The sequence below is a fragment of the Sapajus apella genome, unplaced genomic scaffold, assembly GCF_009761245.1.
Source record: "Sapajus apella isolate SASKATOON/1434 unplaced genomic scaffold, GSC_monkey_1.0 scaffold22, whole genome shotgun sequence".
Taxonomy (NCBI): domain Eukaryota; kingdom Metazoa; phylum Chordata; class Mammalia; order Primates; family Cebidae; genus Sapajus; species Sapajus apella.
Window position 1 is genome coordinate 9204191 of NW_022436962.1, and position 26985 is coordinate 9231175.

Here is a 26985-nt window from a genome sequence, read left to right on the forward strand (position 1 = left end):
TGCCTGGCCACAGGTAGGTTTCTCAAAAGAAGTAGTGTCAACAGTCAGAAAGGTAAGAAAACGGTGGTGACTTAACAGGCTTTTTAACTGAAGGACTTGGCATTTTGATATTCTAAAATCCGTTTTGAATTTCCATAAAGAACCCATTTCCAAAACTTATTTTGCCTCATGGAGCTACTGTCCCAGGTGATACACTCTGATAGCAGTGTGTTAGGAGCACACGGTAGTCCCCATGAGTTAGCACCGTACTGTGATGTACATGCTGACTGACCCACCATCCAAAGTGACATTTCACCCATTTCACCAGGGTAGTGAACTGCCCTCCTTGCCCCAGAACACTGTCACTCTGTCCTCCTGTGATTTTCATTTAAAGATACAAAACAACTCTCTGCTGTCATTTTGCCACCTATAAACCCCACTTTCCTTTATGTATATTATTTTGACCCAATTCTGAAAAGGCCTAATTTAATTTGCTAAATGAAGTCTAAATTGCTTTTTTTTTTGAGACAGTCTCGCTTTGTTGCCCAGGCTGGAGTGCAGTGGCATAATCTCAGCTCACTGCAACCTCCACTTCCCAGGTTCAAGTGATTCTCCTGCCTCAGCCTCCTGAATAGCTGAGATTACAGGCACCTGCCACACTGCACCTAATTTTTTTTTTTTGTAATTTTTAGTAGAGAGGGGGTTTCACCATCTTGGCCAAGCTGGTCTTGAACTCCTGACCTCGTGATCCACCTGCCTCGGCCTTCCAAAATGCTGGGATTACAGGCATGAGTCACCACACCCAGCCTCTAAATTGCATTTCACAAGGGCTAGATAAAACCCTCTGGTTAAAAAAATTTTTTTTGAGACAAGGTCTCACTCTGCTGCCCAGGCTGGAGTGGAGTGTGATCTCAGCTTATTGCAACCTCTGCCTCCCAAATTCAAGCAATTCTTCTCCCTAAGCCTCCCAAGTAACTGAGACTACAGGTGCACCCCACCACACCTGGCTAATTTGTGTATTTTTAGTAGAGATGGGGTTTTACCATGTTGGTCAGGCTGGTCTCGAACTCCTGACCTCAGGTCGTCCACCCGCCCTGGCCTCCCAAAGTGCTGGGATTACAAGTGTAAGCCATCACACCCAGCTGATTAAATTTTTAAAACCCTTTTAGAATGTAAATAAATTTCAAGTAAAATAAAAAGTTTCCACATGGTGAATATTTTTTCTAGCTATTCAGTTCTCTTTTAATTCCATGTCAACAATCATTTTACAATCTCCCCTGTTCACCACCTATCTGAATCCAGACTTTAAACATTTTAATATAGATAAATATAAATTGCTGAACGCCAGATTTTACTGATAAGCACTGGGAAAACAACTTTCCGGACCCATAGTTAGCATGGATGAAAATGTAACAGACTGTAAAGAGACCACCTCAGTGAATGTGAGAGAAGGGAAATGAATAATCAATTCAGAAAATCATTTTGTTAAAAATATTTATTTAAAAAAATACAATTGTTGTCCGTATCTAGTTGCACATATATCTATTAACATATCTGTATAATTTTAGACTTGTAGTAAATTTGCTATGGTGCTTCTGTAAAGCCAGCTTGCATTATACAAAGCAAATTCCTCTGTCAGTTCTTACATAAAATAGATTTTTAAAAATGTGTATCTTTCCTAAAAGATGCATATTGCCATTATAGAATTTAACAAAATTTTTGCATAAAACCTGGGAAGTGTTAGAAAAAATGATCTCCTGACTGGTCAGAGCAACCCCTTACTATGTCTGGAGATGCACTGAATATCAACTACACATTTTTTTTTTCGAGCAGCATAATATTATAAAGCCCTCAAAGTGCTATCGAATCCCTTCCCTCACCTATCTAAACTCTCTATGAAAAGTTTCTCTGCCGCATACAGACAGAATTCAAGACTGTAGCTACAATCATCCTAATCAATCTTAGAGCAGTGTCCCTTTGTTTCCCAACAGGTAAGTCAGACTGCTTAGCTGGGTGATGTGGCAGCTTCCCTCCAGCTGCTTCATCAATTAAGATGAATTTTAATAAATGTGAGCAGTGACCATTTTAATTGCTTTTTTTAGGAAAAAGAAAAAAAAAAGGTGCTTTTAATACTCTGAAAGTGCTTTTTAGGTCTCCTTAATGTAAATTATGCAGAAATTAAGATGAATTATTAATAACACTTTAACAGTTATCCATTCCTTTGGATAGGTGTGCACTTGCATTATATGTAAGTAGCTCTACAAAGTGTTAGGTACGGAATATGAGATACAGATTTCAATAAAACAGGGAAAAAATAAACAATGAAGTAACTGTCTTCTCAGTTGAGCTGACAGGTTTGAAGAAAGCACTCTGACATGTTGTTACTACCACATATCCCAAACTAAGACATTTACATAAAATAATACATCTCTCCTGGGTTAACACTGATGGAGACACACTGCAATAGTCCCATGACAGATATATGCTTTTCTTCTGAATTACAGACTGGCTGAATGAAAATTAAGAGTTTATTATTAAATATCTTTTAATTTTTAAGTGATGTCCATAGTTGATGATCCACAAACTGTCACTGCCACTGTGGTTAAATCACTTGTTGTATGGAATTTAAAATAATCTAACCTACAGTTATTTCCCATTAATCAAACTCATCCCTAGTTGTCTCTTAGGTAGGTCTTCTTAAAAGAAGATCCAATAAGGCTCATGAAAAATTATTAGTTTGTTCTTCAAAATACAAAGTTATACACTCTTATTTTTTAGCCAATCTGATTATTTGGTAAAGAAAGGGCATAATTCTAAGAGACTAATTTTAATCAAAAATTTTTACTTGCCTCAAACTAAAGCTTACCAATAGCAAAATGACTGGGCTGTTTCATATTTAATTTTCCCTGCCCACAAAGATAAATGAAACTGTTCAAAGGCAAAAATGAAGAGATATGATTGTGATTATAAAGGATCCAGGGCCAAACCAAATAAATAGACCTCAAGGAATCAAAAATTGATTGTATTCATTTCTTTTCTATCTTTACATATATGCATCTTAATTCACTAATACTGAACAGGGAAGTTCATAAAAATGCTACTCTACCATATAAACAATAAATGTAAGCAATGAATGTACATACAAAGGCCACTGGTTAATACTGCCCCGAAAAACAAAACAATGAAATGTCTTAGAGAGGACTGTGTCCCCTACACAACAGACAATAAGCAATAATGACTAAACAGAAAAGAAACTTAAAATTGGGTACTTTACAAATTTAAGTGTAAGCTAACAATTGCAAATTATTTTTTAAAATCGTAAATTTCTACAAAGCACAGTATTAAAAGCTTGAAAATTATTTTAAAATAACCTAGCCAAAAGAGCATATCTTAAGAGAGCCTAGAAGAACGGTTCATTAGGTAACCCATTTATCCCTTCTACAAACACCCTATAGGCTCCAGAAAACATAAACAAGAAATAAACCTTACTTCACTGACCCTCAATATCCTTAAGTTGAAATTAAACAAACAAAATAATCATTAAGTGCTTCCAGTTATTAAAAATGAAACAGTGCTAATATTGATGTCCAAGAAAGTGCCAAGTGATTAACACCAATATATGGCATTCCCACCCCTGAACTCTAGGCATTCTTGAATGATTCCACTGGCTAAAACTCTGGGCCAGCCACAGGAAACCCCCACCTCCTCCCTGACGCCATCCAGAAGATCCCAGGCCTAAGTGAGCATGGCTCACAATCCTTGGAGGGGAAACCAAACCAAAAGGAGCCTTTATGAAATGGAAAACAAGGCAAAGTTGAGAAGGTCATTCAGCCCAAGACATTCTACTCTGAGGTTTTGGCTAATGCTAATTACGTACAATTTAAAAGGATAAATTAGGCCACAGTGCCAGAATTCCTTCACTACTATATTCAATCCATGGTCGAATCTCTGTACTTTAGAAATACTGCTTCCAGTATAAACCTTCTCTTTGAGAAACTTACAACACAAACTAATAAAGATTTTACACAAAAGCAAACATAAATGTAGGAATTTTAAGAAAGGACATCCTTATTTGCTCACTAATACATGAACCTAAGAGAACAATTTACAATGACTTTGTTTAGAGTATGTCACGTGTAAGCAGTGCATTTCTAAAATGTTGGCAAGCAATTCGTTTTTAAGGCCTACTGAAATGTGCAAAACATTAATCTTTAAAAAGTGGCAACTGCAAAGTGCAGCAATTTTATTTTATTTTTTTAGTTTTAGTATAAAATAGACTAGGAGCCATCATTGTATGTTCCCTCTGAAAACAGATTTTCACACACACACACACACACACACACACACACACACACACACATTCAGTCGATACATCAGCATACACTCATACACATATACTTACTGGGCCAATAAATCAGAATGACTTGGAAATGGTCTAGTCTCCCAATTAAATATTTCAAAGTAAAGTCTTCAACCTCATAAAACTTCCTGATGTGGACTATACTCAAATGATTAGCACTCAAGAGATTTACTACGTTTGATTGTATCCGTCATGAATTTTCTTTTTAAACGTTTCCTTTAAAATTGTATCAACAACAGCATGAATTTCCTGGTTTCTATAGAAAGTTTGGAGCCAGTATTTCCCCTTTCCAACAAACCACTCTGGATTTTCACCTATCACAATGACTAAGTGTGAATGGTAGCACCTTAGAAATTGCTATTTTCTGGCAGGCTATCAATCTATCACAATTTTTTTTCAGAGAAGTGACTTGAAGAAACTGACAGCTTCAAATGCAACAATTATACTACCATTAACAATTCACCTCTCAGATTTGAAGTGACACGTTCCACCAAGTACAAGAAATAAAATCAAACCATTTTCTTTTTTTAATACACCACCAGCCACAAGAATTCTAGATTCTAAGATTAAAACTTCAACTTCAGTGAGCAGAGTTCTGATGACATAAGAGGAATAACAGGGCACTTTGTTTTAGGCAACGCCAGCAGCATTATAACAGTAGCAAATCATTTATTTGTTGATCCCAAACCAAGAATATAATTATATTTTCCATAGAACCCACTCTCTGGTCAAAGTACCTGCCGAAGAAAGACAATTATGGCTGACCTCCACACTTCACTTACAATACTATGGACTGAACAATTAACTTCTCAATACTATTTTAGAAATAATGTATTCCATCATACCTTCAGATGACACACTATATCATGAGTAGTCTTTTTAACTTTCCTATTGGTTTGGTAATTCATTTGGAGCTTCAGGTTTCTGCATAGAGACCTGCATTTGTCTCCAAACTTGTTTTCACACCTAAGAATGGCACCTAAGCATGATTCTAGATTCCTGGCACGGGTAAATAAAACATATACCATCAGTGAGTTAAAAACAGAAGAGACCTATAAAGAAAAGTATTCCTTCAGATGCTGTAATATCACAGATTTCAAAAATCAAAAACTTAATGCAGCAAGAAAATGTTAACTTGTTATATATTTTAACATCAAGCAACTTGAAATGATTCTAAATTTGTTGGTAAAATATGACATGAGGACCAAAGAAGTTTGTGAGCAGACCACTAAAATAAACATAGAGTCATACCTAACATGAAGATAAGAGACAACAGGCTGACAATAGTAGTATGAATGAAGCTGTGGAAAACAGGTGGTAATGGATTATTATTTGGAAATTCATCAAAAAGAATGTAAAATTTCAAAAATTGACAATAAGCTCTCTGGAAAAACTCCAAATCTCTAGGATTTCTCCATATATCACAAGAGGAGCATCATATATTTTTGGAGATTAGACTGAGAATACCCTGAGTCAGCAGTCTTTAGGTATCATGTGTGCTTCTGGGGGATGCACAAGATAACCAACTGGGGTATGGGAAGAAAATATGATGACTGCTACTCAAGATTTACTTTTTATGCCATCCTTCAAGTTTTGTGTGTGTTTTATAATGGACATATTACTTTGGTATAGTCGTATATAATTTAACATATACCCATATAAACTTTTAGCAGGGAAAGTTTTACTGATCAAGGTGCATGTTCAAAAAGGCTAGACGCTGCTTTTCTGAAATACTGCTTTTCTAAACCACTGCTTCAGGGGGATTGTGAAGTGGTACTGAGTGGCTCTAAATGTGCTTACATTCCCTAAAAACATAAAGCGACCTTTAAGAACCTGAGAATCATAGTAGAAAGTCTGAGATCAGGATGAAACAATGTTGTCAGACTGGACATCACATGATGCAGGCGTGAATGGAACTGAAGTGATACTATCAATATCCTGGAGTTACAGCTCCAGAATTCCAAACCTCTGATTTATTTATGTCAGTCTTGCCTTTTAAATACATCTGTAATACAGTATGTAAATCTTCAAGGAATTTTCCAGTTAAAAAAAATCCAGTACCCTGATAGAGGCTCACAAGCTTACTGTCCCTATCAAAATTTTAACTGTCAAAATGTGGGAAAAAAATTAAACTCATATTTTAACTCTAAGCAGCTTAAGGCTGACCTTTTAAGGGCCTCTACTACTTTATTTTCCTTATCGTAGTCCTCAAAATCTAGATTGCGTATAAATTTTAAAAAAAACAGGAAATTTCCACCTTTGTTCAAACACATAAAGTATGCCATGAAGCAATGTAACATCACAAACGTACTGTGACAAACCATTAATAAAGAAGGCTTACTAAGCCAGGTGTAGTGGTGCATGCCTATAGCCCGGCTATGTGGGAGGCGGAGGCAGGAGGACCACTTGAGCCTGGGAGTTAGAGTCCACCCGGGGTAACACACCAAGACTCCATCTCTAAAAAATTAAATTAAACGATTCCTGAAAGCTCTCATTTCTAGAAAAATAAAAATAAAAAAATCACTGAATTCAGACATGAGACTTTAATTTTGTATATTTAAAAATCATTACATAAATAAGAAAAAATTATTTTAGAAATTATATGAAAATCCACTCTTGGATGGAGTAAATGCAATGGTTTCCAGCACTGCCTCTGAGCCAACTGTGCACATCCCTTCTCAACTCTAAGGTGGTAGCTTCAAATCAGCCACAGGGTAATTAATTTATATCAAAGAAATCAGCAAATGCTACAAATTCAGGGCTTCCCCCTCCCCCACTCCAGATATCCTGGTTGTTAAACATTTTCCAGCACATGACTGAGTGGATGGGGGCCAGAGCAGAAGGAAAGCTAAGATACCAAAGAAGATGTCTCAAAACCCCATCCAATCTGCTCCCCTTCTGTAACTTAGGCTACTGGTGCCCAATGGCATTCATCCTGGCAAAGTGACTAGGGATGGATACCAGCTACACCTATCAATTACAAGTCTCTCCAGTGAAAACCGATCTGAAGTGGTATGTCACACTACGAATTCTTCGGATATTCAACAGAATATGAAGCTGAGACTTTTCCAGGAAGGAGGTAGTCTATATAAACAGAATTGTCTGCCTCATACACTTGCACTAAAGTTGTAAACTTTGACTTAAAAAAGGACATGCACACACATGCTTCTCCAAATCAGGTGATCTCAAAGAGATAGCAGATCACCAATCTGTGACGGCCTCACACCTCTCAGAGGCTTCAGCTATAGGTTTATGCAAAAAGGACTCACTAAAATGGTTTGCTAGGAAATTGCTTCAACTGAGTTTCAATGGTGCCCTTGGTTCCAAGGTACCTCTGTGCTGAGACAGTTAATTATTAAATATACCATTTGTGAAAACAAATCAATGGCTTTTCTCCTTTAATTCAAAAAGATAAAATACCTTTGTGCTTTTAAAATTTAACACATCTAGTTAAATCAACCATCTATATTTACTTATTTAATATACAAAATGTTAACCTAATGAAACTATTCCAAAGTGCTGCTGAGAGGTCCAATTTCAAACAGGCATGCAAACTAAATAATTCAATATGGAAAAAAAAGTCCAATATGTCTGTTCCCCATCACTATTAAACACTGCCTTTCAACACTACTATTGCACATCTCAGGAACAGAACCTTCAGCTGATAACCACAAATGAACCAGTAAAAAATCTCCAACACTACAGATAATAAAGGCAGCTCATTGAATACGTTCCCTCTCCTACTAAGTCAGCTAGCATAGATGTCTTCTTATACAAGAGCTTCTCTCCACCATATATAAGCACACTGAAAGTAAATACCATGCATCTGAAAGATGCTAGTTTGTAACAGTGTCAGTTTGAGCCTTCAAGTCCTTACTTGAAGGACTTCCATTTAGTTCATGTGATTCTACAGGGTTAGAAGACTAGTTTAACCGGTGGGAGAGGTTGGTGGAGGAGGGCAGTAATGGTGATGGATGGTGACAACATATAATTTAATCCTGGACTTTAATGCTAAATTTTTGAAAAGACTCCACCACCATGATATTGGTAACAATTCAGTTTGGGGAACCAACAAATCTGTACCTTGCATTGATTACCATACAGTAATATTTTACAAATTTGGTAATGCAGAGGTCAAGGCCTACATTTTTTACTACTAATATGAACAATCCAACCCCCTATGTATACGCATTCCCAAATGAACTCTGCTCTTCCCTATTTAAAAAAAAAGTTGAAAGAAATAAGCATATCTTTTCTTAGTTACTGACTGGGGAGGCTTCACTTTGAATTCTACCCTCCTAACTGCATCTTTAAAACTATTATAACCTCTAACAACCGGAAACATAAAGGAAAGGTGATCAATGTATAGTAGAAAATGAGGTAAAATGAACAGGAAAAAGATAGGATCGTTCACTCAGTTATATTCTAATTGAGAAAACCCCTACATGTTGTTTCAAGTTATTTGACTGAATCTTTTACTCAGAGATGTTTCAAATATTCAAAACCCAAGTTCATCCTCCTAAAAGTGTTCATTTCCCATGCTGTATTTCATGGGCATATAATCATACCACCCAGAGGGCAAAAAACATTTCTGTGCTAGATATGAGGTCCCATATTCTCACTAGATGTTCCAAAAAGTATCCTAAACCCCAGGTCTAAAAAATCTTTCTACATTGAAATAGACTAGCTCCATGCCCTGTTGACAGGTTCAGACAGGATCATACAAATGGCTAAGAGACCCACCCCGAATAAAGGTAAACAACATGCCTCTTTGGGGAGTTGCTTACACATGTTATACTTCACACAAAACAATCTCCCCAGTATGACTGCTCCAATCTTACTTTGTATGAATAGGAATGATTCTTCTTCCACTGCTTAGGAACAGTTCACTTTTAGCCATTCAATAGAGCACACTTAGTACAAAAGATACCAATTCATTTCACTAATATTTCTTTAAATCATAGATTCTAAGCATAATTTTTCCTGGCCAAAGGGTCCCAACAGCCAAAAGGAGTAACTTTGTTCTTAATTGCTCTTGCAAAGCATAGCCACTAAACCCCATCAAAAATTTCTTCAGCACAAAGCTCAAAATATTTTGGAAGGAGAAAAAAAAGAAAAAGAAAATGAAAAAACAGAGGGAAGTGGAGTTTGGACTCCAATTAAGGCATTTTTATACACATAGTCCAACTTGAGTCCTATTCAAAGAGAATCCTAAAAAGATGTTTTAAATGGGGAACAGCAAAAATCACAATAGTCTATTATCAGCATTGTAGAACTATCAATTGCTCACTTCCAATGCAATCATGTTGAATGTCTCTCTGTCTCTTTGTTCCTCAGTTCTTTCATTCCACAAGTGTATAGGTTATGTCTTCTGTAAGTCTGGGGAAAAGGGGCCAGGGGTGGAAGGTCCATCCAGCCCAGACAGAGTGAATGGCCCATGACTGTTCAGTACAGAAGGAAACTGAGGAAGAAAACAAAACACATTAGCATCCTATTACTCAACCCCAACTTTTACTTTCTGTCCTACTATATTCCCTAAGGCAAAACACAACAGTCTTCTGCAATGGCTCACGGGACAAAGGCAGTGGCTGTTTATCGTGACAGAATATGATGTCATAACAAAAACTAAAAACAAAAATGGTTTGTCCTAACATTAACATTCTCCAACTTACCTCGATGGTGTGAAACAAACAACCACCTGTACCTTCCTTCATTTCCTAAGGTACATGGGTTTACAATTAACCTCAAATGAAGGTTTTAGAAAGTTCAAGTAAATTAACAGTAGATACTACAGATAAATGACAGTATGCACCCCAGAGTACAGTTCAATTATGAAGCAAATCATAAACCCTCAAAAACAGACCCAGAAAGGTACAAATAGTTAGTGGGTGCTCATCCTAGAAAAGGGTTCCCCATCCAGTATTCTAAGGCTAACTCTATAAGGAGATTCCAGGCTGAAGCTATAGAAGCACTATAACTTTGCTTAAGGTCTCAGCTGACTCCCTAACTCAATTTATCTGCTCATGAGTGGCCATGAAAAAATATATATATAAAATTCTCAACTTTTTTTCTATTCAATAATTTAAAATGTTTGCAAAAAAAAAAAAAAGCAAAAGTAGAAAGATTTTAAATTTTCTTTTCCTCTACCATTTCAATTCTAAAAGAATGAAAAGTTAAATTACAAAATATATGAAAATCAGAGATAGTCAACCCTGAAGAGAGAGAGAGAGAGAGAGAGAATGAGAATGTGTGTGTGTATTGGATCAAGCGGTCCTCCCAGCTCAGCCCTGAAAGCTGGGGCCACAGGCACGTGCTACCATGCCTGACTTAATTTTTTATTTTTATTTTTAGTACAGATAAGGTCTCCTTACATTGTCCAGGCTGGTCTCAAACTCCTGAGCCCAAACAATCCTCCTGCCTCAGCCTCCCAAAGTGCTAAAATTACAGGCATGAGTCACACAGTGCCTGGCCCTTTTTTTTTTTTTTTTTTAAATAGAGAATTTCTAGTGACAAAAAATTGGGGGTGGGTTCTAAATCTCCTACAGTATTGAATAACTCTTGGTCTAACTTAAGTGTATGTAATAATAAATAATAAAAATGAAATTTTCCTGTGAATATTTATCCAAGCTGTTTGCCAGCTAGAAAATTAACATTTGGAAATTCAAAAATAAATCTAAAGAATATTTATTGGGCCGGGTATTATGGCTCACGCCTACAATCCCAGCGCTTTGGGAGGCCAAGGTGGGTGGATCACCTGAGGTCAGGAGTTAAAGTACAGCCTGGCCAACGTGGTGAAACCCCATCTCTACTAAAAACACAAATATTAGCCAAGTGTAGTGGCGCACATCTATAATCTCAGCTACTCAGGAGGCTGAGGCAGGAAAATCACTTGAACCTGGGAGGTGGAGGTTGCAGTAAGCTGAGATTGTGCCACTGCACTCTATCTAGCCTGGGTGACAAGGTGAGGACGCTGTCTCCAAAAAAAAAAAAAAAAAAAAAAAAAAAAGGCATTTATTAAATAGAAGTTTTGTAATGATTAAACGGAACAGTGGGACACTGCCTTTTTGCCTATTTCTTCATTTAACATGCTCCAACTACAGAAGACAGACTTTTATAAAATTACCTGGAAAAGCGTGTTAGCACCTTGCAGTCTGGCTGGACTTAGGGGAGCAACAGGACTGAGTGTACTCCAAAAGTGGATACTGGAGAGCAAGGGGCTTGGAGTCAGTATGATAGGTGTCTGAAATACACAACGCAAAAATATTCACTGAATGACTTATCAGGATGTTTTATCCTTGAAATAGCATACAAATAACCCAAAACCTAAATATTGCCCTGCCCTCTACTCCAAATATCTCCAAGTCTGAAATTTTATCATGACAAAACTCAAAAATTATTTTTACACGCTAAGAAATATAAAAATAACTACTTTTTTAAAATTTTTACTTCAACAGGTTTTGGGGGTACAGTGGTTTTTGGTTACATGGATGACTTCTTTAGTGGTAAATTCTGAGATTTTGGTGCTTAACCTCTCTTTTTAAGCCAAAATTTATAGAGTCTTTCCCAAATAGAAAAACCAACCTGAATTCAGGTACAGAGGAATAAGGGTAACCACGTCACCAACATGTTGTTTTTTTTAATGAGGTCTGGGGAAAATCTATTAAAACGTTCTTTGAGATGTGCAAGTTAATAAATAGCTAATGTTAACTGTACCAGCTTGTTACTCAACATCACACCCGTCATTTTTCTTATGGTTCTCAGAACCTACTGTTTTCTAACTTGAGATTATCACTGTTTGTTTTATAAGATACCACCGAGTTTAATAAGACTGAGAGAGACAGAGCATGTGCACTTTCTTCACAAGGAGACAGAAAATTCAAACGATTTATTTACTTGAAAATACTCCAAAATTTATATTTTACAATCCTAATTAAGATGAGAAATGGAGTAACTTTCCCTGATCACACATAACCTTTCTAAGACAAACCTAAGTAACAGAAAGCAAACTTGAGTGTATAAATTCTGTATTTGCTTAAAAGAGCAAATAAATGCAAGCAATGGTGATACCATAAAGAAAGAGCTACCTGTGAAAAAAATGCTGGTGTAAGAGAGGCTGTAGGGAGAGATGGGCTCAATATTCCCAGTGGGCTTGGATCACTGCTTGTGATCACAAGGGTGGGTGCCAGTTCTAACCCTTTGGGTTTCTTGGATCTTGATGAATTATTTGTTTTGTCCTTTTCTGGCAAGACTGAATCCTGGTCTTTAGGCTCCAGTGACAAGTTCTCTGGAAGTTCCACTGGTTGAGAAGCTACTGAATCAATGTCTGTGTCGATGTCTGGGTGAGAACTCAGTGGTGGTGAAGGTGTTCTGGGAGGTTCCTGCAAAGAAGGAGGTATGGACGAAATGGGTGGTGTGGTGGCAAAAGCAGTTGTTATGCTAGATGCAGAGGTTGGGGCTTCCAGGGAAGGCAGTTTTGGGGAAACCAATGTCTCCAATGCTTGGATAGTTTCTTCTGAAGATGGAGAAATACTTGGGCCAGTTGACATGGTGGCAGCAACAGGTTCAACTGGTGATTTTTTGGAAGGTGTTGTGACAAATTTGATGACAGATGGTGTGGGCTCCTGAGATTTTTTCTCTGCCAGTTTCTCAGCTGGATTCTCAGTCTTTATCAATTTGAAAAGCTTTACATTGGAGGAGTTCAAAGAGTTGAGAGTAAATGAAGAATATAAACCAGAGTGTATGTAGTCATTTCGGCTAGAGGTCTTGGCACCAGGCTGAGGTGGTTTCTCTTTCCCTCCATTCTCCACATCTTTGGAATTGCTGCTGATTTCACTGAAGTTTAAAGTTTCACAGTCACCTTCAATCCTGCCCACTGTCATTGGATCCATGTTCAAAATCTCTGGATAGGAGACAAACTTGTATACAAATTTCTGACCATTCACTTTTTTGATGATATTCTGTAGGTAAAAAAAAATAAGCATTCTTATCCGTTCTTATAAACTTATATCCCATAGTTAATGAAAAAGCTGTCGTAATGAGGTTCTCCATTTGAGAAATAGACGTCACTTACTCCAAAGTGTCAAAATCACCTAAATTCATCTAGCCATACCAAACCAGTCCCTACTGTTATGGAGAAGTTAAGGCAAGAACACTTAAATGTCTTATTAACAACTGAACTAATATGTTACATAAAAGCTGAAGGATTTTAATTGCTTACCACTCTCAACCAAGTATCTGTACAGGTTAGAACTCCCTGAACTGCAACCTCAAACACTTCCAAAGGTACAAACCATACACATCCTGAGTAGGCAAAAAGGAATTTATTTATGGTTTTTTCTTTTTTTTTTTTGAGATAGAGTCTCGCTCTGTCACTCAGGCTGGAGTGCAGTAGTGTGATCTCAGCTCAGTGCAATCTCTGACTCCCGGGTTCAAGCGATCTCCAGCCTCGGCCTCCCAAAGTGCTGGGATTACAGGCATCAGCCACCATGACCAGCTGCAAAAAAGGAATTTAGAACATTGTATCTGCTAAGGTTCTTACTTCCTTCAGGAATTCCAGGTTATCTCCAGACAGGAAAGCTGATCAGATCAACCACTTAAAGGTGAAAGAGCCAGGCCCGGTGTCTCACACTTTGGGAGGCCAAGGAGGAGGGTGGGTTGCCTGATGTCAGTTTAAGACAAGCCTGGACAATATGGTGAAACCCCATCTCTACTAAAAATACAAAAATTAGCCAGGTGTGGTGGTGGGCACTTGTAATCCCAGCTACTCAGGAGGCTGAGGCAGGAGAATCACGGGAACCTGAGAGGCAGAGGTTGCAGTGAGCTGAGATCTGGTCACTGCACTCCAGCCTGGGCAAGAGAGCAAGATTCAAAAAAAAAAAAAAAAAAAAAAAAAAAAAAAAAAAAAGGTAAAAAAAAATTAAGATCTCAAGATTTCAGCTTCTCATTCTAATTCTATCCTTTGGAGCCATTTATTTTACCTCAGTGCCCAAGAATGAATTCAAAATAATATTAAACAAAAATTATAATTTTAACTAAAAAACCAACTCTGTGTATTAACAGCTACTACTTAAAGAGTAAGGTGTTAATTTGTGTTCCCTGGGTTAAACTAAAACTAAAAATTAAAATATAAAAACAAGAATATACATGTAGATATACATATGTGTACGTGTATATATATATGTATGACTTTTTTCTCCCCAAGACAGGGTTACCTATCACTCAGGCTGGAGTGCAGTGGTGTGATCATGGCTCACTGCAACCTCGACCACTTGAGCTTAAGCAATCCTCCTGCCTCAGCCTCCTGAGCACTGGGACTACAGGTATACACCACCATGCCAGGCTGTTTTATTTTTTGTAGAGACAGAGTTTCCCTGTGTTGCCCAGGCTAGCCTCAAGGTCCTGGGCTCAAGCGATCCTCCTGCCTCAGCCTCCCAAAGTGCTGGCATTACAGGCATAAGCCACCACTCCAGGCATCACAATTTTTAAAGTAAATTATGACACACATGAGAATACATATTTATCCTCAAGAATCTCAAACTACCTTTGTCCTATTCCAATTCTGTACATACTTTTTCTTTTAAAGACAACTCTAGGAATAAAATACGTGTAATGGAAGTTAATAAATAGGATTTGGTAGAGATACAGCCAGAACATTTATCCTTTGTATCCTAATTCCAAACTGCTGAAGCTACAAACAAAATAAATTGGATTAAAATAAACTATGATGTTGGTATCTATAACCTTAACAGAAAAGAAGGAATCTTTTTTTTTTTTTTTTTTTTTGAGATGGAGTCTCACTCTGTCACCCAGGCTGGAGTGCAATGGTGCAATAACAGCTCACTGCAACCTCTGCCTCCCAGGTTCAAATGAGTCTCCTGGTTTAGTCCCCTGAGTAGCTGGAATTACAGGTACCCACCACCAAGCCCAGCTAATTTTTTTTTTTTTTTTTGTAGTTTTAGTAGAGACAGGGTTTCACCATGTTGGTCAGGGTGGTCTCGAACTCCTGACCTCGGGTGATCTACCCTCCTTGGCCTCCCAAAGTGCTGGGATTACAGGCATGAGCGACCGCGCCCAGCCAAGAAGGAATCATTCTTGTCTTGAGGTTCTCTGTATAGTATAAGATCAGGATGTGTACTACCTTTACATAATAGTATCTGAGGGCTCGGCTGAGTTTGTCATAATTCATGTTAGGCTTGTTCTTGCGAATCCCCCAGAGACGAGCCACCTCTTCTGCCTGTAAAAGCTTAAACTGCCCATCATTAGAGGTCCAACAGATCATGTGCTTGTTCTGAGGCTTCTGCAGGAGCTGAAGGAGGAACTGCCACAGGGTGATAGCACTGTCCATAGCAATGAGCTGAAAGAATATAGACACGTGATAATATTAACAGCCAGTACCTATTTAACACTGTAGGTCAAGCACTGTTTTAAGTGCTCTAAATGTATTAATTCATTTAATCCCCACATTTCTATAAGGTAGAGACTACTGCATCCTCATTTAACACATGAAAAAACTGATTCATAAGAGGGTTAAGTAATTTGTCCAAAGTCACCCAAGTAAACGGTGAAGCAATGATCTAAGCCCAGGCAATCTGGACCCAGAGTCCAAACTCTTAAACACGCCGCGCTGCTTAAGAAATGCCTTAAGCAACAAGCAACTTGCAAGGAGGATAATGCTAGTTTCCTAAATTATAGGAAAAGACAATGACTGTCAATTGCTAGTGACTGTCATTCACTGTTGATAAATTTTAATCCTAAAATCTCATTGCTGTATTCTCAGGAGACCACCATTCCAGCATCTATCTAAATCAACCCAGTTTATTTGCCTGCACGCGCGTGCGCGTGTCTATGTGTGTGTGTCTATCTCAGGGTGGCCCAGGGGCTGAGGTGTAGGGAACAATCTACTTTTGCTCCAGTTGGTCTCCATTACCATAAATGTCATTTACATACAAACTGGCAGCATTCTGAATTCAGCAAAGTGTTCTCTTAATTTAATTTACAAGTTCTGTCACTGCTCTGTCCACAGGGATTCCATCAGCAAAATTCTCCTTTGATTAGCGACCTTTATATGATTACCAAGACATGGATTGAAGAAAAATCTTTTAATATCTTAAGCTTCAGGATTTCCCTGATTAGGCCTGAGTGTTTTGATTTTGGCATTACTGGTTTTGGGGGCCAGATATTCTTTGTTGTGGGAAGCTGTCCTGTACACTGCATTTTGTCTAACAGCATCCCTGGCCTCTACCCACTAGGTGCCAGTAGCACCCCCTGCCCCATTGAGACCACCAAAAATATCTCCAGACACTGCCAAATATTCCCCCAGGGGTCAAAGTCATCCCAGTAGATAACCATTGGTTTAGGCAAAGGAGCAGCAAGGAATGCTGTCTCATAAAGGTATTTTCCTCATAGAATTTCAAAACACCTTTCTATTAGGAAGAATTCTTTAGGGCAGAAACTCTGGCCAAAATCTGTATAGGTGTGTCCTAAGAATCCTAGGACTGAATACTTCACACACACACACACACACACACACACACACACACACACACAAACAAAAAACCTTCCCTTCTCTATCAACTGTAATCTCAACAGGTTAGAATAGTTTGAAAACAAATTAAATCAATACCATTAAAACATTACAAAAACAGATAAACTGGACTACATCAAAATTTAAAACTATTGTGCTGCAAATAGTGCCATCAAGTGAGAAGACAATCCCCTAAATGGGAGAATATTTTCAAACCATGTATCACAAAGGAGCCTGTATCCAAAATACATGAAGAACACCTACAACTTAAAATAAATTTAAAAAGCAAAGAATTTGAAAAGACATACCAAAGATATACAAATAGCCAATAGACATACAAAAAAATGCTCTATGTTGGCTGAACCTACCCTGCGCATTGGTGCCGCCCCCCGCCCACTCTATCCTGGCTCCCCGGGGTTCCCTCAGCCCAGCCTGGTCCAACCTGGTTCAGTCCAGCCCAGCCCAGTTCCCGGGAGGATGAAGTTCGTGTACAAAGAAGAGCATCCGTTCAAGAAGCACAAGGGCAAGAAGCTCCAAAAGAAATATCAGGACTGGATGCTGGTGATAGCAGAAAAGGCTCCCAAAGCTCGGATAGGAGACCTGGACAAAAAGAAATACCTGGTGCCTTCTGATCTCACAGTACTACTTTTTTTTTTTTTTTTTTTTTTGAGACGGGGTCTTGCTCTGTTGCCAGGCTAGAATGCAGTGGTGCAATCTTGGCTCACTGTAACCTCTGCCTCCCAGGCTCAAGCGATTCTCTTGCCTCAGCCTGAGTAGCTGGGATTACAGGCGCCCGCCACCTCACCCGGCTAATTTTCGTATTTTTAGTAGAGACAGGGTTTCGCCATGTTGGTCAGGCTGCTCTCGAATTCCTGACCTTGTGATACGCTCACTTCAGCCTCCCAAATTGCTAGGATTATAGGCATGAGCCACCACACCCGGCCCCAGTTCTACTTCTTGATCTGGAAGTGAATTCATCTCCGAGATGAAGATGCCTTGTTTTTCTTTGTCAACAATGTCATTCCATCCACCAGTGCCACAGTGGGTCAGCTCTACCAAGAACTCCATGAAGACGACTTCTTTCTCTACATTGCCTACAGTGATGAAAGTGTCTACGGTCTGTGAAGCTGCTGTCCCTGAGTTGGACGGGGGTCTCATTCTACAAAGGGAGCGGTGGCCCCCCTTTTGATCTCCTCCTCCTTCAACCTCAAATACCACCTCCCTTATTCAGGACTGGCACTTCTTAATGTTTGAGGCTTTCTCTCCAGTCTCTCTTAGGAGGGGTAATGGTGCAGTTGGCATCCTGTACCTCTCCTTCATTCCCCTTTCTCTGTCCACCTTTCCCATTCTGTTTTAGACTTCTTGATTGTCAGTCTGTGTCACATCCAATGATTGTTTTGGTTTCTGTTCCCTGACTGTCCAAGTGGCTCAGAACCCAAGCAATCCCTTCCTTTTACTACATTCATTTTTGGGGGTAGTTGGAAGGGATTGAAATTGTGGGGAGAAGGTAGGAGGCACATCAATAAAGAAGAAATCACCAAAAAAAAAATGCTCTACATCATTAGTTATTAGGGAACTAAAAATCAAAACCACGTAAGAAACCACTTCATGCCAACTTGGAAGGCTACAATCAATAAGACAGACAATGACAAATATTGGCAAAGATGCAGATAAATTGAAGCCCTTGTACATAGCTGGTGGGAATGTAAAATGGTGCAGCCACTTTGGACAAGTTTACCACATGACCCAACAATTCTACTCCTAGGTATATACTCAAAAGAAATGAAAACATACGTCCACACAAAACCTTACAGAGGAGTGTTTGTAGCAGAATTATTGATAACATCTAAAGAGTAGAAACAAACTAAATGTCCGTCAACTGATGAATGGACAAATAAAATGTGGCATATTCATGAGGTATCATTTAGTCATAGAAAGGAATGAGGTACAAACACGCACACAAGGACGAATCACGAAAACATTACGTAAGTGACCAATGGAATCCAGTCCACAAAAGACCACATATATATGGTTCCACTTATATGAAATGTCCAGAATAGGAAAATCCACAGACACAGAAAATAGATCAGTGGTTACTTAGGACTCGGAGCTAAAATGGGGAGAACAGAAGTAGGGAATGATAGATATGGGCACAGGGTTTCTTTTGTGGGTGGTGAAAATATTCTAAACAGACTGTGGAGATGTTTCCACAAACCCCACAGCATACTACACCTAAGTAGGTGAATTTTATGGTACATGAATTGTATCTCAATAAAGATGTTTAAAACAGACAAACTTAACAAACATTACAAAAGTTAGGTCTGAGAAACTAATTCTAACAACATTTAACTCACAGAAGATGGAATCCTTATAGGTCAACTCTGCCTACTTCCAAAAAGGGAAGAGATAAGAAACTGGAGTGGAAAATAGCTGGGTTTCTATAACTGTTCTAAAACACTCAAAAGGTCTTCCAATAATCCTCATGATTATCACTCTCAAGCAGTTTGTACGGAGACAGACATCTAAAAGAGTGATGGGAAAATAACAAAGGATAGAAAGGAGAGATGCTGCCCACAGTTCCCCATAGCCTCACTTAAGCTGGGTTAAAACAGTGGTTTTATACTATATCCACTAAGTATGGTGGAGGCAGGCAGGGGTTATCCTGTTAGGTCTGAGTTTACCTGACAGACCTTTCTTCTGACGATGCCTAATGATGGCAAGTTACTGTTCTACTACAGTTTTCGCATTTAAACAATTATTTATAATCTAATCCTGTTAAAACTATTCTCTAGTAAATGTTACGCAAAGAACTCAATTTCCACATTTCCAGACATCACCTTCATATAAGACCATTTACAGGGGTGCAATATGAATCCATCTGTGAGATGATGATGAAGGAAAGACAGGCAGAGAATCGGAGTCTCCAGTCTACACAAACGTGGTGCCTATTATTCCATTTGTTTTCGAAAAATTCCAAAACCTGAATCCTAGGGTCTGAATACCTATCATGTAGATAACATTTGAGCCCTACAAGTTTAAAGCCTTAGCTATCCAACTAAAATGACAAAATAACAAATGTCTCCATAATGAGCACCCAAGGAGATTCCCAAAATACAGGTGTTCTCCAGATGGTGCCAGTTAAACTTGCACCTTCCCTGTCGGTTATCAGTGGAGCAGCACGTATTGAGTCAAATGCTGGTGAGCTGTCGGCTGCTGCAGGGTAGAACCAAGCTGTTGTGGAAAATGCTGATGCTTCTTTAGCATCTACGGTGTGTCTAGATAGAAGGCTGTGGACAGTAAAAGAAAAAGGGCTTTGAGGTTTTAGATTGAAGTACTGGAAATGAATTTTGAGGAAATCAAAGATATAAAACAGACATCTTCAGTGGGTACTTTAAAGGAGTATTTTATTAATTCAATTATGCTATCCTGATTTTTTATTGCAAAGCTGGCAAATGTCTTCGTAGTTAACTCAAAACTCTTCATTTTAGTTTCAGAAAGTGTGGTATTAACGATGATCTTCAATGATTTCATCAGATATGAAAGAGAGCTGGCTGAGCATAGAGGCTTATGCCTATAATCCCAGCACTTTGGGAGGCCAAGGAGGGCAGATCACTTGACGTCAGGGCTTCCAGACCAGCCTGGCAAATGGTGGAACCCCGTCTCTACTAAAAATACAAAAATCAGCTGGGCGTGGTGGTAGAACCCAATAATCCCAGTTACTCGGGAGGCTGAGGCAGGAGAATCATTTGAACCCGGGAGGCAGAGGCTGCAGTGAGCTGAAATCACTCCACTGCACTCCAGCCTGGGCGAAAGAGCAAGACCAGACCATGTCTCCAAAAAAAAAAAAAAAAAAAAAAAAAGCTAAATGAAGAAAACCCCATAAGACAGTTATTAAAAATTACAGGGCGGCTTCATGCCTGTAATCCCAGCACTTTGGGAGGCTAAGGCTGAGCTCAGGAGTTCACGACCAGCCTGGGCAACATGTTGAAACCCCGCCTTTACCAAAAACACAAAAAATTAGCCAGGCGTATTTTGCGTGACTACTCGGCAGGCTGAGCTGGGAGGATGGCTTCAGCCTGTGAGGTGGAGGTTGGAGTGAGCAGAGACATCACTGCACTCCAGCCTGGTCAACAGGCTGAGACCTTGTCTCAAACAAAATAACTTTTAGTCTTGTTACCTATCCAAAAAAGAGAGAAAATACTTCATTTTTGTTCTCACAAGAATCCTGAGTTTTCTACAACTGCAGTTTTAAAACTTTAAATTTATAACAAAGGAAGAAAATACTTAACTGGTCCAAATGAAGTAATTTGATTTTTGAGAGGGTAAAGGCTGAAAACGTAATTGATTTTAACACTTCAAACATAGATCAATCTCTGGGCTAAATTGAAAGAAGGGAGCATGCTGAAATAACGTATTAAGGAAAAGAAGTCTCTATTAAATAAAACCTTTTCCATCCTAAACATTTTTATAATACACACAGTCCAGTTGCTGTGGTGACCCATTGCCCAACTATTTTTCAGACAGTAGCTAAGACCCAAAAAAATTAAAACTCCCCAAATTTTCTTTAGCCTGCTACTTACATCAAACAAAACCAAGTTATGAAACATATGAAGCCTACGAAATCAAAATAATCACCGTTGTCAAAAGGTAACCAGACGTTTTTAACTACACAGGCTCCTAAAAAATAGTCTCTTTGTGTAGGGTCCTGTATAGTTCTCACAATATTCTTACAACTTGAAGACTACTTCACTAGGAATGAACAGATTCCACTTACGCAGTTTTAATGTTCAAGTAAAATCAAAGAGGACAGTGTTCCTGAAGGGAAAATACTGAATCACACTACATTTTAACGAAAACAGCGCTGCCAAGACTAAATGTTGAAGCACCAAGTTTTCCAAGCCGTGGGGGGGTGGGAAAAATAGAGAAAGGACCTCATTTGTCAACCAAAGAGATGGGCAAACCATTCCGATGAGGCATTAAAACTCCAGAATATTTAAATTCCCCAAACTTCAAGTAGCAATTGCTAGAGAAAAAGCCAAGTCTGTACTTTTGACTACTTCAGTCAACATCCCTTCCTTCCTTCCGAGGCCAGTTAGCATCCCACCCGGAAAAATGTTTCCAATTTATCTTCCCAGGAATAAAGCTACCAGCCTCGATGCAGCTGTGCACGAGGCAGAAAGTAAAGTGGGGCGGGGGGGCCGCTGGAGCGAAACTGAAAAAGAAATGAAACTCGACACCGGATGAATAGCGAGCTTGGGGAGAGGAAGAAACACCGACGGCCGCGTGTGCCCTACAGATCAAAGTCCGGGGAAAGAGGTGCAACTTCGCCGGGCCTTGGTAAGCACTGAATTGCTGTACTTTCATTTTCCAACTTCCTGTCACTACAGAAAGTCAGAATTGCGCCCCTCCTCACCACCCACACCAAAAAAAACGCCGCCACCTTTCGCTCATGGGACCTCGGGGGACCAAACAGGAGGTGACGAGAGCGGAGCGGTGCGCTCCCGAGTCCACCTGCATGCCTCAGTGCCCGGCGCGCCGGGGGCGGACCCGAGGGGAGCGCGCGTCCGGCCCCCGCCACCACTTCCTGTTGTGCCGCGCGCCCCTCGGCCCTGGCCCCTGCCCCCGCTCCCGGCCGGAGGGGCTGCGGCTGCTAGATCCCGAGGGGGCGCGCGGGGCCGGCTGCTCACCGACGCTGCGCACGGGGCTCCCCCTCAGTCTCCGCCTCGAACACGATGCGCCTCTCCGCCCTCAGCCTCCTCCTCACGCTGGAAACTCGAGGACAGCGCGGCAGCCACTGAGACCCCCACGGCGGAGCCAGAGAAGGCGGCGGCGGCCGAGCCGAGCCCGCCGGGTGCCCGCAGCCGTCAGCATCTCCCGCCGCCGCGGCCTCTCGTGCCCCGCCCTCCTCGCCCCCGCACGCGGCAGCGGCGGCGGCGGCGCGGGTCTTGGGGCCGCTACACGCCAGGCGCGCGCTCGGGGCGTTTCTCGCAGCGGCCGGGCCTGCCAGGCACTCCGCGGCCGCCGCCACTCTCAAACCCCCCGGCTGCCCCAGGGTCCCTCCCAGACGCCGTAGTCTCCACACGTCACTTCCGGGGGCGGGGCCGCGACCCGCGAAGGGTGTTGTGAGCTGCAGTTGCAGGCAAGCCCGGGTTTGGCGTAGCCGGAGGTTGCAACGAGGGCGCCTCCTGCAGTCCACTTCCCGCTTTCTGCCCAGTTGCTTCCAGTTCCCTGAGGCGCCGGTCCGGAACCCGCCAGGACTCACGCTGCCGTCTGGGCCGGGACCTCGGACTCCTCGGGGGCGCGCCACGTTCTTCTCGGTCGGAGGGAAGAGGTGGCGCTCGCGGAGCAGCCTGCTGGGGACCACTTCTGTTAGTGCTAAGCTCAGGCGAGAGGCTTCTCCCTCCTGTTGTCACTCGTCCTCCTTACCACTTGCTGTTAAGAAGTTGGCGCCGCCACAGCTTTCTCACCGAAGTGCCAGATCCCAGGATACAACAAACACTTGATTACTTAAAAGCACTGAGACTTTCTAGCCTGAGTACTGACAAATGGAAGGGCTGGAGTTGTGGGAAAAGCTTGCCCACGATGGAGGCAGCGACCAAAAATCCATTCGTGACTCTACCCCTCTCTAACTCACCAACTTTAGGCTACTTTAACCTCTCTAAAACACAGTCATCATCTATAAAATGGAGAGAAACCAATCTCTTAGAGTTGTTGTAATGATTAAGGAAGGTAAGGTGCATAAAACACCTAGCAAGAGTTTCTAGCTCAGAGGTTCTCATTAAGTAAAATTCTTAAGGAATCAGGTCACACTTGGTACAAGAAGCAACTTGAGGCCGGGCGCGGTGGCTCAAGCTTATAATCCCAGCACTTTGGGAGGCCGAGACGGGTGGATCACGAGGTCAAGAGATCGAGACCATCCTGGTCAACATGGTGAAACCCCGTCTCTACTAAAAATACAAAAATTAGCTGGGCATGATGATGCGTGCCTGTAATCCCAGCTACTCAGGAGGCTGAGGCAGGAGAATTGCTTGAACCCAGGAGGCGGAGGTTGCGGTGAGCCGAGATCGTGCCATTGCACTCCAGTCTGGGCAACAACAGCGAAACTCTGTCTCAAAAAAAAAAAAAAAAAGCAACTTGAGCAATTTAGCACCAGAAGAAATGTAGAGTCATCAATTAGGACAGCTGAACAAAACCTCCGAGAAATAGATCGCATGTTTTGTTTAACAAGAAACCAAAGACAGGTCAGTGTCTGAGTTACTGTTTATTCCTGGCCATTTACTAGCTGTGTGACCTGCAGTGAGTTGCTTAGCATCTCTGAACCTCAATTTCCTCATGTAAAATGAAGACGATAATATGCGGCATTGCTGAGAGGATTAAATGAAATATAGGGCATAATATGCTTAGTGCATTACCTAGCACATAATAGTGGTATCATTTATTTTTGCCCCCACAATTGAATTTATAGTGAAGTTAATTGAACTGAGTGAAATGTGATACTGTCATCCTTTTGTAGGCTTTTCCAAGAGAATCATCACTTCCTTGGGAAGCCTCCTCTTCCATGATACAGGGTAATGATAATCCTCAAAGGTATCTATTCCTATAAAAACAACTCTGCCAAACGATGTTAGCTTTCCAAAATTAATTTTACCAAAGCATGCAAACATATTAAGACTTTTTTTTTTTTTTTTTTGAGAGGGGGTCTAGCACTTTCATCCAGGCTGTACTGCAATGGCGTGATCTGGGCTCACTGCAACCTCTGCCTCGTGGGTTCACACGATTCTCCGCCTCAGCCTCCTGAGTAGCTGGGATTACAGGCGCGCACCACCACGCTCGGCCAATTTTTTGTATTTTTAGTGGAGATGGGGTTTCACTATGTTGACCAGACTGGTCTCAAACTCCTGACTTTGTGATCCGCCTGCCTTAGCCTCTCAAAGTGCTGGGATTACAGGCATGAGCCACCACTCCCGGCAAGGTATGTTTTATAAGGAACATGCAGCATCCGAAAAGCGTTGGCAGTCTTGGCCCGTAATATAAAATTTTCTTTGCAACAACTTCCATCTTGGAAACCAAGATAAAAAAATTATTAAGGTAGGCTGTGTAAGATAAACCTATTGGAAATATTTGTTTATAGGAAGATTTCATTTTATTTATTTATTTATTTTGAGACGGAGTTTCACTCTTGTTGCCCAGGATGGAGTGCAGTGGCACAATCTTGGCTCACCGCAATCTCTGCCTCCCAGGTTCAAGCAATTCCTCAGCCTCAGCCTCCCTAATAGCTGGGATTACAGGCATGGGCCACCACGCCCAGCTGATTTTCTATTTTTTTAGTAGAGACGGGGTTTCTCCATGTTGGTCAGGCTGGTCTCAAACTCCTGACCTCAGGTGATCCGCCAGCCTCGGTCTTCCAAAGTGCTGGGATTACAGGTGTGAGCTGCGCCTGCCAAAGATTTCATTTTAAAGCCCCATACCAAGAACAGTTAAGGGTTGTGGAGATCTACAGACTGCCCTGCTGTGTTCAAACTGGCAGTAAACATCTGATTCAGCCTTAGGGTCAGTAGTTGTGTCATATCCCTTTTGGACTGAGCTTACAGCATTGTCAATTGCAGTGTATTTTTGGAAAACAGCCTGCTTTGGGAGTTCTTAAATTAGTCATAGCAAGTCTGTCTGCTTTTAAATTGACTTTTTTTTTTTTTTAAGGCAGTACATGTTGACAGAAGAGAAAGGAAGAAAAGTAGATTTCTAATTAGAGAACTTGAGGGGAAAAGTTAATTAATGTGCCTGGTTTTCCCACTCAGGATTCTATAAATACAGAATCTCTCTCCATGATTCCTCACACAACAGATGGCTCTGTTTGTGCAGACTCCATGGTAGTTATGTTGGTCAACCAAAAAGACTATGCCTTTTTTTGTTTGGTCACTTTCCCACCACATAGATGGATTCTTAATCTTAACCTTAATTACTCAGGGCCATCCCAATGTAGATTTTATTAAAATGTTTAAATACATATTTTCTGCCTGGCCTGCCCTAGATTTTCTTTCTTTTCTTTTTTTTTTTTTTTATTATCTCTTAAGTGAGAAAGTGTTTGCAAATAGATTTTGTTTCTTAATCATTGCAGTTATCCCGACTCTGCAGCCCCTTCCCTGATTTAATTATATTTCCTATTCCAGTGACACCTAGTTATGATCATTACTTCTCACGGCAACTTCCTTTTCCCTCTCTTTTATTTCACTGCTTCATCATTACTACCAGTCACTATCCCTTTTTCCCAAAGAAGTGTTTCATGGATTGTGACTGACTGAACAAACATGGAGCCATCAGTTGCCTGTTATGTCTTTCAAGCAATGTCTTATAGCACGTGACATAAAGAAGAGATATCTTTTAAGTCAAAGAGAGTACCCACAACCCCAGGTGGGGACAAGTGTGGAGCAAATTGCAACATGACTGAGAAGAAGAATAAAAATCTGGGATATCTGGGTTCTAGCCTTTGGGTTTTCCTAAACTCAAAGCCTGAACCTCCTGAGAAAATCCTTGTGGCTTATTCTTTCTGGGTTTCATTTTCAACGTCTTTAGAAATAAAAGAGACATACTTTTCACTTCCTGTCTGTGATGGATACAGTAAAAGAAAAAGGCGGTAGGCCGGACACTGTGGCTCATGCCTATAATCCCAGCACTTTGGGAGGCCAAGGAGGAGGGTGGATTGCCCGGGGTCAGGAGTTCAAGACAAGCCTGGCCAACATGGTGAAACCCCATCTCTATTAAAAATACCAAAAAAAATTAGCCGGGTGTGGTGGTAGGCACCTAATCCCAGCTACTGGGGAGGCTGAGGCAGGAGAATGGCTTGAACCCAGGAGGCAGAGATTCCAGTGAGCTGAGATCACACCATTGCACTCCAGCCTGGGTGACTAGAGCGAAATTGTGTCTCAAAAAAAAAAAAAAAAAAGAAAAGAAAAGGCAGTTGATCAAATGATGCTTTGAGCTCTTGGTAAGTGACCCTATTGCTGTTACATTTGTGTGGAATGAGATCTTAGTTAGAAGGAAAGTTATCTTTGAAAATGGTGACTAGCTGTATACTGAATCTGGCATCACTGGCCACCCCTACTACCTGTTAAGGCCCTAAACTTTA

The 26985-nt window shown here is 40.6% G+C and overlaps 1 protein-coding gene across 1 annotated transcript; it reads right to left on the reverse strand.

Moving 5' to 3' along the window:
• Positions 1-1456: 1456 nt before the first annotated feature.
• ELK4 (ETS transcription factor ELK4) lies at positions 1457-22816 on the reverse strand. The gene is made up of 5 exons (XM_032288974.1): positions 22550-22816; positions 15477-15692; positions 12424-13296; positions 11463-11579; positions 1457-9800 (listed from the first exon to the last, which is right to left on the reverse strand). Exons 2-5 carry the CDS (start codon positions 15681-15683, stop codon positions 9702-9704), a joined length of 1296 nt encoding a protein of 431 aa, XP_032144865.1. The 5' UTR covers positions 15684-15692; positions 22550-22816; the 3' UTR covers positions 1457-9701.
• Between the last annotated feature and the right edge of the window lie 4169 nt (positions 22817-26985).